The 18,204-nt window shown below is 33.2% G+C and overlaps 3 protein-coding genes across 4 annotated transcripts; 1 reads left to right on the forward strand and 2 right to left on the reverse strand.

Annotated features, from left to right (window-relative positions):
* Window positions 1–129: 129 nt before the first annotated feature.
* Window positions 130–8,130, reverse strand: LOC108732567. Its single transcript, XM_025976099.1, has 9 exons — window positions 7,809–8,130; window positions 7,194–7,363; window positions 6,194–6,330; window positions 5,487–5,684; window positions 5,241–5,382; window positions 4,989–5,178; window positions 4,714–4,933; window positions 2,112–3,595; window positions 130–1,243 (listed from the first exon to the last, which is right to left on the reverse strand). The coding sequence occupies exons 2-9, from the start codon at window positions 7,360–7,362 to the stop codon at window positions 964–966; spliced, it is 2,820 nt and encodes a 939-aa protein (XP_025831884.1). The 5' UTR covers window position 7,363; window positions 7,809–8,130; the 3' UTR covers window positions 130–963.
* Window positions 8,131–9,255: 1,125 nt separating this feature from the next.
* Window positions 9,256–11,408, forward strand: LOC108732598 (zinc finger CCHC domain-containing protein 4). Of its 2 annotated transcripts, XM_018463480.2 has the most exons (6): window positions 9,266–9,616; window positions 9,672–9,910; window positions 9,967–10,170; window positions 10,232–10,525; window positions 10,727–10,961; window positions 11,025–11,408. In XM_018463480.2, exons 1-6 carry the CDS (start codon window positions 9,353–9,355, stop codon window positions 11,157–11,159), a joined length of 1,371 nt encoding a protein of 456 aa, XP_018318982.1. In that variant the 5' UTR covers window positions 9,266–9,352; the 3' UTR covers window positions 11,160–11,408. The 2 variants fall into 2 exon arrangements, with proteins under 2 accessions (XP_018318984.1, XP_018318982.1); XM_018463482.2 differs by lacking the exons at window positions 9,672–9,910; window positions 9,967–10,170; window positions 10,232–10,525 and having other exon boundaries at window positions 9,256–9,329.
* Window positions 11,409–11,566: 158 nt separating this feature from the next.
* Window positions 11,567–12,443, reverse strand: LOC108732600 (transmembrane protein 203). Its single transcript, XM_018463484.2, has 2 exons — window positions 12,284–12,443; window positions 11,567–12,189 (listed from the first exon to the last, which is right to left on the reverse strand). The coding sequence occupies exon 2, from the start codon at window positions 12,066–12,068 to the stop codon at window positions 11,655–11,657; it is 414 nt and encodes a 137-aa protein (XP_018318986.1). The 5' UTR covers window positions 12,069–12,189; window positions 12,284–12,443; the 3' UTR covers window positions 11,567–11,654.
* Between the last annotated feature and the right edge of the window lie 5,761 nt (window positions 12,444–18,204).

Raw genomic sequence — 18,204 nt, forward strand, 5'->3', positions numbered from 1 at the left:
AGATGTCGAACGCTGCCGAACGCGGAGGCCGATTGTGCCTCTTTGTCGCTCGTTCCGCGCTCTCGCTTGCACTTCAAGCCTTAAATGGAACGCCTCAGAGCGAGGTAACGCAGCATGAGTCATGTTTTTTCGTGCGTGCAGCCGGCCCCATCGAATTATAAGACATTGTCACGTCAAAAATTGAATCGGTTGGTAGTTTACATCGTTAACGGCTAAATAATGACTCCGTTGTCCACGCTTTTCCTAACTGATTTGAAGTTGCTAACTAGTTTTCGGGTTTCCTGGGTCGCAGCTAATTTTTTGCCTAAAAATAAGCCTATTTTGAAAATAAAATTTATAACCCTCTTGTTAATAGTAGTACTACATTATTGGTGGTTAATTAGCAACCAATTATGATACCGGTTCTAGCTGTCTAGGATTTTACAATTTCTCAATCGAAGTTAGCATGCAAATTGGATTTTAAGTTTCCCGGGTATTTTTGCCTGCTGCTAACGTTGTCATACCAACTTCAAAGGGGTCATTACATGTATACACGGACTTACATATATTTTGTAACGGAACTTTTAGGGCAGCAAGGTCAATTTTGGGTAAAAAAATTTACGTACAAAAACCTAGAGGGTGCCAAAATTTGAAGAACTATACGTGGCTATAATATAGACATCAAGTCCTTTAAAGGAAATGATTTTAAAAATAGGAATATTTAAGCATTTTACTATTTTAATAAAAGGAATAAAATTAGCTAAAAATATTAGTCCTTACAGAAGATTACATTAAAACTACGCCGTTATTTATTGCTCTGTTTCTCCTATTACTTTTACCTTTAATTAATAATAAGAATACTAATTTTAAGAAAAATAAGATACCCTGTAAGTATTTCTTTGAAATGACTTCTAGAAATCCTCTCCTGCGTTCGTTTTGTAATAGTTAGTTATAGATTAATATAATTTTCCACTTATTTATCGACTAACAAAATCCAGTCTTGAATTCCAAAAAGGTGTGATCGGTAACGGAAGTGATAGCAGTCTTTTTTTCTCGTTTCCACCGCTTCCAAAAGATGAACGTCGCGACTATGAAAATTGCCGTTAAAAGTCCCGCCAACACTGCCGAGGATGTCAAAACTTGGATAATGAATCTTCCTTTGTTTATGGAACAGTTCACTTCTTGTTCGTCACTTCCTGAAGGACAATGGACCAATCCATCACACCACAGATCGGAACTTATACAAGCGCCAAGTTCAGGACAGCTGGAAGATATTGGATGTAATGTACAGGGCGCTATACGTCAGTTATGGGGAAAATTATAAAGGATTATGTAGATTTTAGGATTGAAATTTAATAATTTTCGCCAGGAAGATAAAAAAATACGACCGTTAAAGTTAGACTCAAAAAAAGAAAATCATCCTGGAGATATGTAGGTCTATACGATGGTTATTACATATCATTGTACAAAGGTGACTATTACAACTAAACTGTATTCTATCGAAACTGCCAGACGCGGATCGCGATTTCGATCTTTTTGGATCTCATCAGCGCGTCGCAGGCAGCTCCGACAGAACACGGACCAACTTTTGCCTGCTGTCTTAACAGTGCGTTTTAGAAAATACTACAAATGGCGTAGTAAATACAGACCACTTCGAATTATTTTATTCGATGAAGCTAACGTGCATATCACGTTGAGGTTGGCTACGCCGCGGGATTCGTTTTCAGCAAGTAGATATCCACACAAGTGGACCTTGTTGGAGCATACGTAATCCTAAAATGTAGCATCGTACTACAGATGGCGTTTACTACGCCATTTGTAGAATTTTCTAAAACGCACTGTTAAGATAGCAGGCAAAAGTTGGTCTGTGTTCAAAAAGATCGAAATCGCGATCCGCGTCTGGCAGTTTCGACAGAATACAGACCACTTCGAATTATTTTAGGGTTGTAATAGTTTTTCTGAAAGCTATATTTTCCGCATTGGGCATATTGGAGCCTAAAACTTTCAATTGTGGCGCAACTTCTGCTAAAATATATTCTGACATAGTGGAGAAAATTTTGTAGGATATTTTTAAAGTTTTGGCATAATTATAGATCTCCGCATTTGAAATATTTTGGCATTTAGTAACTCACCTGTGTGGACAATCTGGATTCTTGGTAACGAATAAGGAAGTGGGGAGATTGAGTGCTGGATTTCTCGACACTTCCAACCAATTAACAAGAAACTCCCCGGGCTGTTTCTGCAAAAATTCGACAATAAAACTTTTCGACGTTTTTGTTTGCATGAACACAGTGTCTAACGAAGACCATCCTTCAGAAAACAGTTCAACATAACTGGAATCCTCACCGCTCGGAGCTGGACATATAACATGAACGTAATCAGTATAAACTGGGGAGTAGACCAAAATCCTGTTATCAGTCCAACATTTCGTCGAATTGTGCATTTCTAAACCTCTTATTTTTAAATACAGGAAATTTTTGTAAGAATCGCCGGGCTCTATCAGCCACGGTTGATGAACGCATTTGTCCATCGAATTGTTGAAATCCATATTCACTGTTGTAATTTCACCGCTTTTACCATGAAGTCGACGAGTCTTATACGAGCTAGTACAAAGTTTCGATTGCAGAGGCACATATTCGTATGTCCCTTCAAAGTTAAAATCATTGTAGTCATCGGACACGCTCATGTTCGTTACTGTGAAAACAACAACAACTTTTTCGGCAACTTTTGTGGTCACCTCGAAATTTACGCTGAAATTTTCGCACATGCACCAAATTGGAACACTTATGTCGGACCATGGATATTCAATGACCTCGATCTTCCCATGACCCCTCTCTTGAAATAAATTATTATTATTATTGAAAGACGTGCAATGACGTATATTTCTATCCTTATCATAAGTTGTCTGGCATTTATTTCGACCTAGAGTTGCCCTGGTGAAGGTCAGTTTTAGTCTGTGATCTTCCGGAAATTCGAACATGTAGGAACACCTGAGGTTCTCTTGGCCTCCCCTTCCGTAAAGGAAGGTTGTCTTTGGGGACGAGAATTTACCAGTTCCCCCTTGGAAGACCCTGTCGCAGGTGCTGGTCATATTATAGCCTTCTTGGAACAGATCTACGAACTCGTATTTGAGAAGGAACTGGACCGGAAGCAGCACGTTGCCGTATCGATTAGAGAAGCTTATGGAAAGTTCTGAACCGGATGATATGTAGCTTTCGTGCATTTCACACGGACGTGTGGTTCTCGTGGCATTTCTCAATAGCGAATGGTCGCAGAGTTTCGGTTTTTCGTCCTTGCAGAAACGACTAATAAGGGCGTTTTTTTGTTTCGACTTTCCACTCTCCCCGAAGTCACCGTCCCACAGTTGCAGTTCGACGTTGCAATCGTCGTAGCCGAAGTTACCGACCTTTTCGCCGGCCACGTAATATTTAATGAACGTTATCCAAATGACCTCGTGTTTCTGACCTTTGAAGTGGTAATGACAGGTGGTGTTTGGTGGCAACGAATGCCTAGGACTCTGAAGAAAACCTGACGAATTGTCTATCGGAGTCAATATGAACTCGCATTTCTTTCCGTCTTCGATGTACTGAGATGATTCCTTTTCTACGTAGAAGATCTGCGGGATTATCGAAATTAGAAGTCCACTTAGGCTTTCGCGGTTTTTCTTCTGAAGAAACTAAAATCCCGGATTCTAACCGCGTCTTATTGATGAAATTACCATGACGGATCATGGTGGCATCAAAAATGTCGATGTGAGATCTTCAACATTGCTACTCCTGCGTGATATTCCTGAAGACGCCCCTTGTGATAGGAGACGAAACATCGAACACTTTCGACGCCACCATGATCCGTCATATTGATTTCATCCAGAAATCCAATTTCTTCAGAAATTAGAATGACATTATGAATGAACAAAATATTCTACAGCAAAAAACCCTTCTGTAGGCCCATGGTCGATATCATTGTAACCAAATTTTTTTCCGTCTTCGATGTACTCAGATGATTCCTTCTCTACATAGAAGATCTGCGGGATTATCGAAATTAGAAGTTGGTTTAGGCTTTCATGGTTGTCTTCTGAAGAAATAGGTTCCCGGATTGTAACCCGCGGCTTATTGATGAAATCACCATGATATAGAACATGGTGGCATCAAAAATGTCGATGTGGGATCTTGACCATTGCTACTCCTGCATCGACAACGTGAAGTTCCTGAAGATGCCCCATGTGATAGGAGACGAAACATCGAACACTTTCGACGCCACCATGATCCGTCATGTTGATTTCATCCAGAAATCCAATTTCTTCAGAAATTAGAATGACATTATGAATGAACAAAATATTCTACAGCAAAAAACCCTTCTGTAGGCCCATGGTCGATATTATTGTAACCAAGTTTATTTACGAATGATATGTCACTACAAGCGGTTCTCTATTTTAACCAGAGTCATTTAAAACGGACTGGTGGATATATATATATATTATATACTTTTGTCTGTGAAAACCAAACTATCTGATATAGCTGCGATATAGCAAATAGATTGTGATTATATGCGCAGTCATTATAAGCGAATTCCGTTAATAACGATTCGTTGCACTATGAAAATAATAGCTGCCAATTTACATGATTTTGAGGGTAGTCAAATGAATCTATTGTTTACTATTTATTCTATAGTTTTCAAACTTCATCAGTATTTTTGGAATATCTATTACTTAAAGCCTGTTTTTTATTTTCTTGCCTCAATTTCGAATTCAAATCCAGGTAAATGAGAAAGCGGAAGTGGATGAAATGGATTTCCGTATGGAGATGTATGAAACGTCACCAGGAGTTCAGGTCCGCTACCTACAATTTCCGGGATTGTATTGATGGTACAAAAATGAGCCAATAAAGATGAATTTTTATTAAGTCCGTCCCTGACTTCTATAAACTCTTGTATCACGTCACATTGATCCCATATTCTAAAAAATGATCTTTATTAACTGCATTATTTCTCGGTGTGTTTTCGCTTGTTACCGAAAATTGTCACCAGATTCAATTTTGAAACCATTTTCTTTATTTTGAGTGTTGATTTGCCTAATAGCGACAAGAGCGTGTTTTCCGGGGGGCGGCTGCCTCTCCCTTATCCTGTAATGGCATGTTACGTTCCGAGGATAAATTCCTGGATAGTTTGGTGATTGTATTTTACACTGACGCCGGCTGCAACCTGTAAAATTTTATCGAAAATTCTTTCCGCCTTCTTGACTTTATCATATTATGTACGAGTACCTTCGAGGAGGCGATCGCAGTAGGTGTTCTTTTGCAATTTTCCCCTATACGATTTTTGTGTGAAATTTCCATATCTGAGGCGGGCTTCTCTAACTCGTAAAAATTTATAAGACAATTTAAATTCGAATTGGGAATCGGGATTCTACAAAACCATTTTTGTGCTTATATTACCATACTTTAAAATGGTAGAATATCAAATAAAGTATAAGTTACGTTGGTGAGTTTTGCGAAGTAAATGGGACAAACCTGCTGATGAAAATGTTTCAAAAATAATGTAATATTGACGCTGGATGTTTCGCTGTAATAAACGGTGTAACCCCACGCGCTTCCGCACCACTTTCCTGTTATAGGTCTGTCTGATTCTCTTATTGTCATGAACCCATTAGGACAACCGTCCATTGTGAAAGACTCGAAATTTCCAACGGCAAATGACTCAAAATTGAGCTACAAAGTTTTTTTATAGTTAAAGAGGAAACGAACTATAAAATAAATAAGAAAAATCACTTAAATGCAAATTTGTCCCTTTGATGGGTCGTTATTCGATTCTGGGGCTAATTCTTTGGCCCATTTCGAAGGATAATGTTACATTAGAGCGATTTTTCTTTATTAGTACAGTTAGTTCAAAATCTCATGGGCCTTCACATGCGCGAGAGGCGAAGATTGTTACATTCGTATTGACTAGTCTGTTAATGATGTGTCTCGCTATTCAACCAAGAATAAAGTTCCAGATGGTACCCGGATAAACAGTATAACATCATTTTAGAAGTAAAAATATAGGAATTAGAGAAAGGACGGAATTGTGTAAGCGTAGAATACAAAGTCAAGGCTCATGGAATTCTGAGCTACCTCTACATACTTATTATAGAAGATATTTTATTTAATTTTTATTAAACTGTACCACTCAGAAAAATATGTGCGCTGTAAAAAAGAAACGCTAGGTATAATTGTCCTACCTGAACTAAGTCTCCATAAGTGCCGCCCGCAGCTGTAAAATTTAAAAAACACAAAAAGGGCATTTTGCTACTTATCGGTCTTTTGATAGTTAACTCGTAGGTATGACCAACTTCACCAAAATAAGTTGCATTACACGCTGCAAATAAAAACATTAAATCTTACGATTACATAGGTACAAATTAATGTTAGGTATCAATAAAATAATACAGTCCACCTTCAGTAACTCGAAAACTTTTTTTTCTAATTCAAATTATTTTTTTGTTCTTTTGACATAGGTACGTACTGTTTTATATTAATTTCGAATTCTAAAACTCAAAATTTACCATTTCATTAACCCGAATTTTTTTCTAATTCGAAATTCGACATTATAAATTGTCTCTAATTCGAATTTCTATTAATTTTCTTCGGAACAGTCGGAAAAGACAACACACATGAAGTACTTAATTTGCCCGATAAACTCTTGTAGAGATAGGCTTAACAAAAGTAATACATAAAATTATTCTTAACTCGAATTTTCTCTATTTCGTAGTCATAATTGTTTCCATCATTTAGACGGTCCTAGCTAGGAAAATTTGACTTTAATTACTTAATTATCTATGAATTAGAATTTAAAAATTTAACTTACGACTACATTAAAAATTATAATATGTATTTAAAAATTCTTTGTGAAACATTATTTAAATAAAGAAATACATACATATAATAACACAATTACTTTTAAATGTTCACTTTAATAAAATGTATGTACAATTGTTTGGGTCTATTTAGTCTTCGATTAGAGTACCTAGACACTACTTAGAAATAATTAAATAATTGTAGAATCATGATCACAAAATATTCAGCCTAAAAAATACTTGGACACGCTCCTTCTTAAACCCAAATCCCAACAATAATCTAATCTAGACATCCCTCTTTTTCTACCCCTTTTTACTCCTGTTTCTGCTTCTAACCAGCCCTATATGTCTTACAAGCTGTATTCAGAATTTTACAATAACTTACGGGAACAATATTCGGTTTGTTTGTCATAATTAACACATTCCTCTGATTTGTCGCATGAAAAATCAAACGTGTTGCATTTTTTGTAGTTTTTGCAATTAGGATTTTGCAACCGGCAAGAACTTTCTCCAAGCACTAGGCATAACGACATTAGGAATATTTCCGAAAACATTCTGCAAATTAATTTGAAAGTTAAAACGTAATTAATTAATCTTTGCCTAATTAAGTGAAAAGAATCGTAAATAATTAGGGAAACATTCTACTTTTATTTATTTATTCTTTTAGTTTTTCATAACTCATATAAAACAATTATTTTAGCAAGTAAATAATATTCAAGATATAAAAATTTTATTCAAATGATTTTAAAATAGAACATTTATTAAAATAACATAGTAATTTAATTTCTTTGTAACATTATATATCAACAATTTGCTAAATCTTGCAGGTAGCTAAAAATAATAAATTGAAAAATACAAATTGATTAAAATGTAACGAGACAGATATTTTTATTTTGTACATTATTCAATAATTCATGATAAAAACAAAAAATATTTATGTTGTGTAAAACACTTTCATTCAACTCTGCTAATGAGATTCGTGAAAGAAAAAAGTGCTTACCTGAATAATTAAAAAAGCAATCAGTGTCAACAAAAGACTCTCATACACACACTTTCTTTTAACATTTTGTATTAGAATTTGGAGCAACTAATTTTTAATTATTCTTTTTTAAATTTGCATAACCATCACTTCCGATTACGTATTATTAATAGGTATCAGTTGAATGCAAAACTTTAATTAAACAGATCGAAATGTTCTTGTATTTTTATGCATGTACTTTTGGATCGCGATGTTATACAAAGCTTTATCAAAGCACCGCTTTCGTTGAAGCTTTCAAGCTCTATAATGGAGCATGCGAACAAAAAGAGGGTTCCCAGTACAGAGGCGTAATCGTGAATATTTTTATAGTTGAAATGTACAATTTCTTCTACACTATTAATTAAGTTCAAGGAATTAGAATTTATTTTCCTAATAATACTTGTTTATTTACATTTTTCTTACTTCAAAATACAATGAAAGCATAAGTAGACTTAAAAACAAATGGGAAAGCACCAATTTGACTTGTTTACGTGAACAATCTATGTATATGCATCATGCATATAGAGAGTGTATATTGGGATGCATACTTCATGCCAAATGACCTAATCTTCTAGTGTAAAATACATGAAAACTATTTTTCTTCTTCAAAAATTGGGTTTTTAAATTGTATTCTCGACCCAAAATACCCCGACTATGTACATACATGATGAAAATAACTAACTTTGTGAACGAGAACATTTTGCAATATTTTTGTTTTTAGTTGCTTAACTTAACTTATTCAAATTCTTTTATTCCATCCCTGTGCTGGGGTTAAATTAAATAGCGCAATGTATTCGCGCATGCAGCTTCGATCGAATATTTCAAAATCAACATATAAAACTTTTACATGCATTATCCTATTTATAATTAAGAAAAAAACAATGTTAGAATACTTTTTACTGCTATAATTTAGAAACCAAGATCGCGTATTTCGTAGGTAAAACTATTTACCAATTTCCATCTTTACACATACTTATTCAAAAATAAATACAGTTTACGGTATACATAAAATAGTTTTTTTAATTTTTTCAAAGTTAAAAACAATTTTGTTTGGAAATTACACAAGAATATACGTTATATTTGTAATGCTGCTTCTGAATTTTTTTTCGCACTTTTTTGCAAGTGTTATAATACTTACTGAAAGTACTTGTCAAAAATTTAAACCTTTTGAAATTCTTTAGTACATATGTAGATATAATCACACCCCCAAATCTACTACTTTTTTCCTAGGGTTGATCTGCATTTAAAAAAATACAGTTTTTTAGCGTTATAAAAATACAGATATATATTATTAAATTCTGCTTATTAGTCCAAGTAAGTCCCAATGTGGACTTGTCTGACAATGAATTTAATCTGTAAACACCCTGTATACTTCTCATATGGTTTGGTTTATATCAATGAAATTACATATCATAGAAGTGCATATGTCACTTAAACAACATAACCAACAAATATATTCTAACCTAAAATGATCCTAAACAACTGTGCAAAACAAGTGGAGGTGTAAGCAATTCGAATTTATTACAATGTCTGGAGTAGAAGTAATTTCTAGTAACTTGAGATTAAATCCTAAATGCCCTCATGGTCCGACATTATTGTTTTCACGCGTCGTCAAAGGAGAAAATCGGAATTTCTTTGCGTGTTCAGCATGTAGGGATAGAAAAGACTGTTCTTTTTTCCTGTGGGCAGATGAAAAGATGAATAAATCCAAAGAGGATTATTGGAATCAGGAAATTCAAAAGTATACTAAAGGCATTAATCATCAAAGATCATTTAAAATTTTAAACACTGTAAGTAAATTGTATAGGATCATAACTGAGCTGTTTAAAAGCATCAGTTTTCTAGATTAAAAATCTTCCCAGTTCTGAAAGGGTTTATTGCCATACTTGTTCTAAACTTCTGCTTCCTAAATCTATAAATTTGCATACAGAACATAACTTTGAAAAAGGCATTACTGACGACAAGTTTTTAAATCCATCAAAGTTTCTAAATCCATTAGAATCAAACAAAAAAGAGGCACAATTTTTGTTTACCGAAAACACAACATCAACACTAGTTAATATACTACATAAAAATAATTTAAGGTACTTTTCGTATTATTTTATAATGAAAATAGCATATATTATTATTTTTTCTGTAGAAATGTTTTATGTATTGGGGCACCAAGAATAAGTGAATTTATTTCTAATAATTTCGAGGATATGTCTGTATTATTACTGGACATAGATAAGAGGTATTTAGATTTTGTTGGTCCACTTCAGTTTGGTTGGTATAATTTATTTAATCACAACTTCTTCCTACCTGAATCAAAACAAATATTTGATGACTTTCTTCAAACAGATAAGTGCGTAATACAGTGTACTTTATTATTATTATTTAACAAAAAAATATTAAAACTTTGATAGGGGTAAAGACTTAGTCATCTTCATGGACCCTCCCTTTGGCGGAAGGGTTGAACCCATTGTACACACTTTAAACACCATCAATGAAAGGTACAAGATGTTAACTAAGAGTATGAAAGATATTCCTGTAATTTGGATATTTCCTTATTTTATGGAACCTCATATAACAAATAGTTTGCCAAACTTTAAAATGTTGGATTATAAAGTAGATTATGACAATCACAGTTTATTTCAACATGGAAACAAGGGGCGAAAATATGGGTCACCAGTACGAATATTTACCAATATTGACCCTAGGTATAAAGGAACAGTTTTTTCATTTTATATCATTTTACCCACAGTGTTTTCATCAGCCTAACTACATATTATTCAATTCGTATTTTTTACTAAAGAAGTTGTACTTGAATTATTTCTTTTATAGCACACATAAAGCCTTTAATTAAATTTAATTTAAAGGTATATTTGGATAAGTACGTTTTGAATAAGATTTTTTTGTAGTTGTATTGAGTTACCAAAAGACGAAGGGTACAAATACTGTAAAGTTTGTAAAAGATGGATTTCATCTGAAAATAATCATTGTAATAAGTGTAATTCTTGCACATCAAAAGATGGGAGGACATACAAACATTGCGATTCTTGCGATAGATGCGTTAAACCAAGTTGGAAACATTGTGAAAAATGTAATAGATGCGCACAGCCCGATCATAAATGCGGAGATATTGAATTTTCACAGGTGAATAAGGCTTTCTTCTGTAATACAAATTAAGAAACAGGTAAAAAGAAAATACAATTTTAGGAATGTTTTCACTGCAAAGAAAAGGGTCACAAGAAAAGGGACTGCCCTAAGGTTAATCACGAGGAATTACAAGCGAAATGTAAAAAGGGCATTAATAGTATTGGAAAGAAAAAGAAAAAAATGAAAACTAAATAACTTTTTATACTGCTGAATAACAAACGAGACAAATTAATAAATATATATTTAATTTGTAAACTATTCCTCATTTACCATTTCTTGGGCCCATATCCAAAAGGGAAAACAAAAACGTATAGCTAGACTTTTGTCTGTATGTCTCTTTCTTATAACTTGTAATGCTGTGTGTACTACCCCATTATGTAAACAGCTAGATCACTGTGTACCGTGAACAAACTAAACCTTTATATATAGAAACAAATGTGCATGCGACATACTATTGAGTACCTACTCTAGTACCTCATCAGGAGTATTGATTATAAGTAAAGAAAAAACTAAGTACATCAAACATTTTTTATTTAATAAGAAGGAAGTAACTGATATAAAAAATGTCAATGATTAATTCAATTAATTTTTTCAATATTTACATTTGGTTTTTGATTTACACTTAAACTACCTCTAATATTATAAATACAGAACTGACTTTATTCTTTATCTACAAAATGCCCAAAAGAATTATGTCTGTTGACAGGCTCTAATAGCCACTAACTGCAATAGAATATACAGTGGGGTGAATATTTCGTTATAATCCAAACTAACTTGGCCCATCAGTTTTTTGCACAAGAAAAACTTGAACAAAAATGTCATAAACAGAAATGTTGCAGACCAACTAACCCTTAAGAGAGCCCCTTTCAAGGAACTTTCCAGTTGCATGCGAATAAAAATTATTATGCAGAAGTATGCATTTAGCGCATCACTAGCAAACAATGGCAAAAAGATTGTCCACCAACTGCAATGATAGACTGCCGTTGTAGGGTCAAATTTGAGCGCCAATAGAATTGAAAATACCACCAGAGCAATTAGATTCAACCATATTTCGAAAACGGTTAAACCAAGCCATCTCACTATTTCTTCTATTGTGAAGAACATTTTGCTTATGAAGCTGTTGAGGGCTCCAGCGGATTATTTCGAGTTAAAAGAATGCATACAGTAGAATTATTGCGGCTTTGGGTTTCAAAATCTTCTTCGTCGGTAGTTGGTATCACAAGTTCTAAAATTTATAACAATTATAGTTTCTAATACCAGTCTTTCAGTAATGTGAGTTTATAAAAGTAAATTAAAACTGGTGGGAAATTATTACTTACCATTAACTTTGGTAGTATATGTGTTAACTGAATTTGTCAAAAAAGGATGCTCATCACAAAGTTTCAATGCTAGTAAAATACCTCGTTGAATTGCTGAACCCATGCAGTACAATGTTATTTCTTTTTCATCGTTTTTTATTAATTTATCGCATTTTTGTGTAAGATACTGAAATAATTAAAGGTTAAGTTTTTATTCAATTAATATTTTGTTGGTATAATTTAATATTATTTACAATTACCTGAATATTTGATTTTGTGCTAATGTATATTACATTATCTTTCAAAAGAGGTATTTAGATTTTGTNAATCATTAGAAAAGATGCAGTAAAAAAGTTTGATAACCAATTGGCTGATTACCAAAAGGTAAGACTACTTAGCGATCTAAATTCGTTTTACCATTATTTGCTCACCTTCTGTATCTTCTGAATAACAGAAGAATCCACAACACCACCCTTTAGATCATAACCACCAACGGTCAATATCAGTTGCCTGGATCGCATTCATCGTAGTAAAAATTTTACAACGTTGGCCCTGACATTAGGGTATCACCAAATTACCATGGCTCCAGATTATACATCTAAGACAGCGCATTTTCGTTATTAATAATCAATCTATAATAATCATCACCTGTATGCATACAGAATATACATGCATATAAATAACGTTTTTCTTGCTTAATATCGTACATTTGTAACGCAGGACACACTTCATGTACTCAATTGTGATCTAGGTTTTTGAACAAATTGATAATTTATGAAAACCAATTTTTTTATATGAAGTTCTCTAGATAAATTACGTCAGCTTCTAACTTAACGCTTTTACTATATTTAAGTTGGTGTGTACCGTAAGTCAGGGCAGAAGCAGAAGTCGGGATATAAAGCAGAGGATAGCGCAGGGTCGAGTCGCTTTCAATAAAACGTAGTCACTTCTATGTTCGCGAACGGTTAATTCCGAAATTTAAAAAAGATTGTTAAAAATGTATGTTTGGAGCACGGCGCTGTACGGGTGCGAAACAAGGACAGTAGGCCCATCGGAACAGAAAAGGTTAGGTTAGGATAGGTGTTCGAAATGTGGTGTTACAGAAGAATGATGAGGATACCGTGGATAGAGAAGAAATGAAGAGGTATTAGAAAGAATAGGAGAACAGAGGACTCTATAGGCGAGATATAGTTAGTGGTATTTTTCATTGATAAGATAATTGAAGAATGGTGTTGGGAATCAAATAGTACTTACTTTTACTAGTAGGTAAGTCATACTTATCGTCCTGAAAATATTTTTTTTAAATAGACTTTAGGTGTGATAATTAACTCTTGCCCCAGTTTATTTTTTAGTTTAATATGTTATTAATTGTTTATGTATTTTTGCCAACAAGAATACCTATTAAAACAAGAAAAAAAGTTTTTTAATCTTCGAACATCTTTCTCCAATTCCAATTTTTTAATATGTGCAAACTTTCAAAAAATACACGAGTAATTTCTGTATTCATTTTAATGTAAAGTACTCCTTGAAAGTAAGTTGAGGTTAGGCTAGGTTTGGTTTGGTTGTCCTGATTTTCAGGTTAGGTACATACATAAAAAAAGAATTAAGAAAAGAGACTTCAGTAATTAAAAACGTTTTGTTTTGTTATTATTTTGTGTGAAAATATTTAAACATTTAATAACTTATTAAAGCTAAAAGGTACAATATCACTCTTTAGTAAGAAAAAAATTAATTTTTGTTGCGCTAACTTAGCGTTACTAAATATACTCAATTGAAATGCTTTAAAAATTGATTTGAACATTTTTTAGCCTTGATGTCAATGTTGTTTACAGTTATTATACAGTTGTTTCCGTAAAACAGAATTAATTAACTCCCTATAAGGTAACTCAAAACATTCAAGTGTTTTGCATACATATTTTATTCTAGGAGCTAGGTATTCGAATTGCGCAAAGTTTAAAATTTATTTTAAACCGGTATTTTTATGGTGTTTTCCCACATATCTTAACTCTAATAAATAATCAGGACGCGCCGTAAATAATTTATAAATGAGTGCAATTGCAGTCTATATCGCATTTTATAGGGTTTTAATATGAATTTGTTTGTTAAAAGAATTAAAAATGGTTTTTACGCAAATCTATTCAGCACTTCACGAGACTCTGTAATGCTCTAGATCTGTCACTTTAAATTAATATGCGTTTTCTAATTTATTTTATTTTTTTGTTCTATTTGCTACTTACCTATTAGACGTTGACACATTTGATAGGTAAACATGAAATTCTATTTAAATACATGTACCATTTGACATCTATTTATTTATCGTTATTTTCTCACTGGACATACGTAAAGACATGTCTGTCCTGAAACTGTCGATACCAAAAGGTCTCATTATTTTTCTGATAGACAGTCGCAAGTATTTTGCAAAATTCTATGCATACTACAATATATTATTTACGTTATTGTCTCATCGTTATTAAAGTAATACATAGGTATCTCAAAACATTCGTAAATGTAGATAATTACGACATTTATCTATAAATTATTTGTGTATACACCAGCGGCGAGTTACAAACCGAACGTAGGGATATTCGATAGAAATACTTTCAACCATCTTTTTATACACATAAATAAGTCCAATAAGTTCAATTTAAGGCAATTGAGGGATGTTATTATGCTTTATTAAGAAGATTCTGAGATTTTGGTAGATATACAGGTAAGACAAAATGTTAAACGAACATAAAAATTACGTATTTCTTTGTCGGCAGTTTTTTTATTAACTTGTTGAATATATTTTTTCAACCATATCTATCTGAAAACTGTCCTAAGCTAACCAGCCTGTACGTAACATCCCTCCCTAAAAAGTTATTAGATTACTTTAATTATACTTATATTACTTTATTATTTATATGAAAAAATGAGTGAAGGTATTTGTTCAAATTTCCTGTATCATGTCGGATCTTTCAAAAAATTTTGCCGACCTTTTTATGATTGCATGAGAACTGCAATAGAAAATCCATTGGTGTATACCAAGATTTTGATTACAATATGAATAACTTTGTTTAGTGATACACTGATTAACGAATGTGTAAACTGTACATATATCATACGCAATTCGCTAGAATTTGTTTTGGATATGAAAACGATGATGAATTTTAAGAGAAAAGAGATTAGATAACCAATTGATTGTACCATTATAAATAATTGAGTAAATGTAGCATGGAATTTTTCATAAGGAAAATTCTCATTGATATTTATCATACGGTGAACCAAAAAACATTTGAGGAACTGGCTCATAGAATAATTAAAATTGTTTGGCTTTATGATATTTATGAAATATTTTGTGTTGAAGTAAGTAAATGTATCTTGACGAAAGCATTTTCCAAAATCTATAAGCAATTGGGTAACAATAAATAACAAAACTTTAATTAAACAGATCGAAATGTTCTTGTATTTTTATGCATGTACTTTTGGATCGCGATGTTATACAAAGCTTTATCAAAGCACCGCTTTCGTTGAAGCTTTCAAGCTCTATAATGGAGCATGCGAACAAAAAGAGGGTTCCCAGTACAGAGGCGTAATCGTGAATATTTTTATAGTTGAAATGTACAATTTCTTCTACACTATTAATTAAGTTCAAGGAATTAGAATTTATTTTCCTAATAATACTTGTTTATTTACATTTTTCTTACTTCAAAATACAATGAAAGCATAAGTAGACTTAAAAACAAATGGGAAAGCACCAATTTGACTTGTTTACGTGAACAATCTATGTATATGCATCATGCATATAGAGAGTGTATATTGGGATGCATACTTCATGCCAAATGACCTAATCTTCTAGTGTAAAATACATGAAAACTATTTTTCTTCTTCAAAAATTGGGTTTTTAAATTGTATTCTCGACCCAAAATACCCCGACTATGTACATACATGATGAAAATAACTAACTTTGTGAACGAGAACATTTTGCAATATTTTTGTTTTTAGTTGCTTAACTTAACTTATTCAAATTCTTTTATTCCATCCCTGTGCTGGGGTTAAATTAAATAGCGCAATGTATTCGCGCATGCAGCTTCGATCGAATATTTCAAAATCAACATATAAAACTTTTACATGCATTATCCTATTTATAATTAAGAAAAAAACAATGTTAGAATACTTTTTACTGCTATAATTTAGAAACCAAGATCGCGTATTTCGTAGGTAAAACTATTTACCAATTTCCATCTTTACACATACTTATAAAAAAATNAGTAGTGCGAGTCGAAAACAAGCGTTAAAGCCTTTAATATGTCTTCAAATATAAATAAACATCTCGTTGATATTTTCAGTAGTAATTGGTACCAATAACAGCACATTTGAGCAATGCAATTGTAGTGGATAAAATGGTCAATTTTTCCGTGCAGTACTGTACGGATTATACGCTCCTCACCGGTTAAGAGTTTGGCCGTGAGTTCTCTCCTTCCTTTTCTGGCCTGGTACTGTTCTTTTCTACTTTGCGCCGGTCAAACTGAAGGTCACATCGCTACAGAAAGTAAACGAAGTATAGGACACTTTCTTAGGCATGAAGGTCTAGTCAGAGGCATACAGTGGACCCCCGATAATCCGACAAGCAGTTTGCAGGGCAGTGTCGGATTAGCGAATATGGCGAATTAGAGAGTACTGCCTAAGACCCCGTATAGCCCGGATTTTTTTACGTTACATGTAGTCAAATTCAAACTAAGCAATCAGAGTCAAAACAATACTCAAGTTATAACTTGTTCAATCATGCATTAGCGAAGATTGTCAAAAAAATATTCAATACATAATAAATAATAGACCATGTCGGATTACAAGGGGTGCCGGATTAGCCAGGGGCCGAATTATCGGGGGTCCACTGTATTAGAGGCAGAAACGGGAGTTAGAAAGGGTAGAGGTTGACCTAGATTAGATTACTGTTCGCATATATTTAGTTGAGGATGTGGGTTGTTCTAGTTTAAATGCGAAGATTAGCTCAGGATAGGAAGTTGAGGATTGAGGTGTGTGTCCAACCAGCCTTAAAACTGACGACCTTATGATGATGAATGTTATCTCAACGTGATGCTATCAATTAATGGCAAATTTGGGAACTCTAATTGAACAATAACCAAATAGTTAATTATTTAGAATGTAATAAAAGTGAAAGTAGAAGAAAAAGCGTTTTGTGTTTTTAAAGCATTTCAAATTATGTTAGTGCGCCAATTTTTGGAGAACAAAACTAGCACAAATCTACTCTGTTCATCATCGAATTTTTAAACGTTGGAAAAGTGAGAGTTATTTATTCGTCTTTACTATCAAAAGCACGTGCTTTTTTGACTAATTGCATAGTTTGTTATCAGTTAAACGTAACAAAACGTCTGCAACAGTCATGCACGACGGTTTGTGCATTTAAAGCAGGTGCTAATTGTTGGATACCGGTAGCATGCGAAGAAGTATTAATTATTTAAACACGAAGCATACATAGTATATTTTATATCTTACGTGTTAACGAAGGTATGTCTTGTTCCAGTTAGATAACATTGTTGAGCAAACTAACTTGTGCTTTCTTCGACATCATCAATATTAATAATCTTTGTCCTGTTGCAAAAAAGTATACGCGGATGCTTCAATAAAACTTTGCCTGAATCGTAGGCAAAGGAATATAGGTACAGAACATAAAATGTCATAATACAGAAAGGGAGAATGGGTGGTACTCATGTAGTGGTAGAAATTGTTAAGTTACACGTTGGATTGACGCATTGCGCGTGCGCAGTATCGGCAGCCAATAGAATTTAGGCACCTGTTTGCTACTACGTCACCAATTTTCCCTTCACAGATTCCATCCTGCTAGCTTATATTCCGTCCATATATTTTTAAAAATGTATATGATCTAACAATAAATAAAAATTCAGTGGTGTTGCGAGTACAAAACACTTTAATGTGAAAAC

The sequence above is a fragment of the Agrilus planipennis genome, unplaced genomic scaffold (genome assembly GCF_000699045.2).
Source record: "Agrilus planipennis isolate EAB-ADULT unplaced genomic scaffold, Apla_2.0 scaffold71, whole genome shotgun sequence".
Classification (NCBI taxonomy): Eukaryota; Metazoa; Arthropoda; class Insecta; order Coleoptera; family Buprestidae; genus Agrilus; species Agrilus planipennis.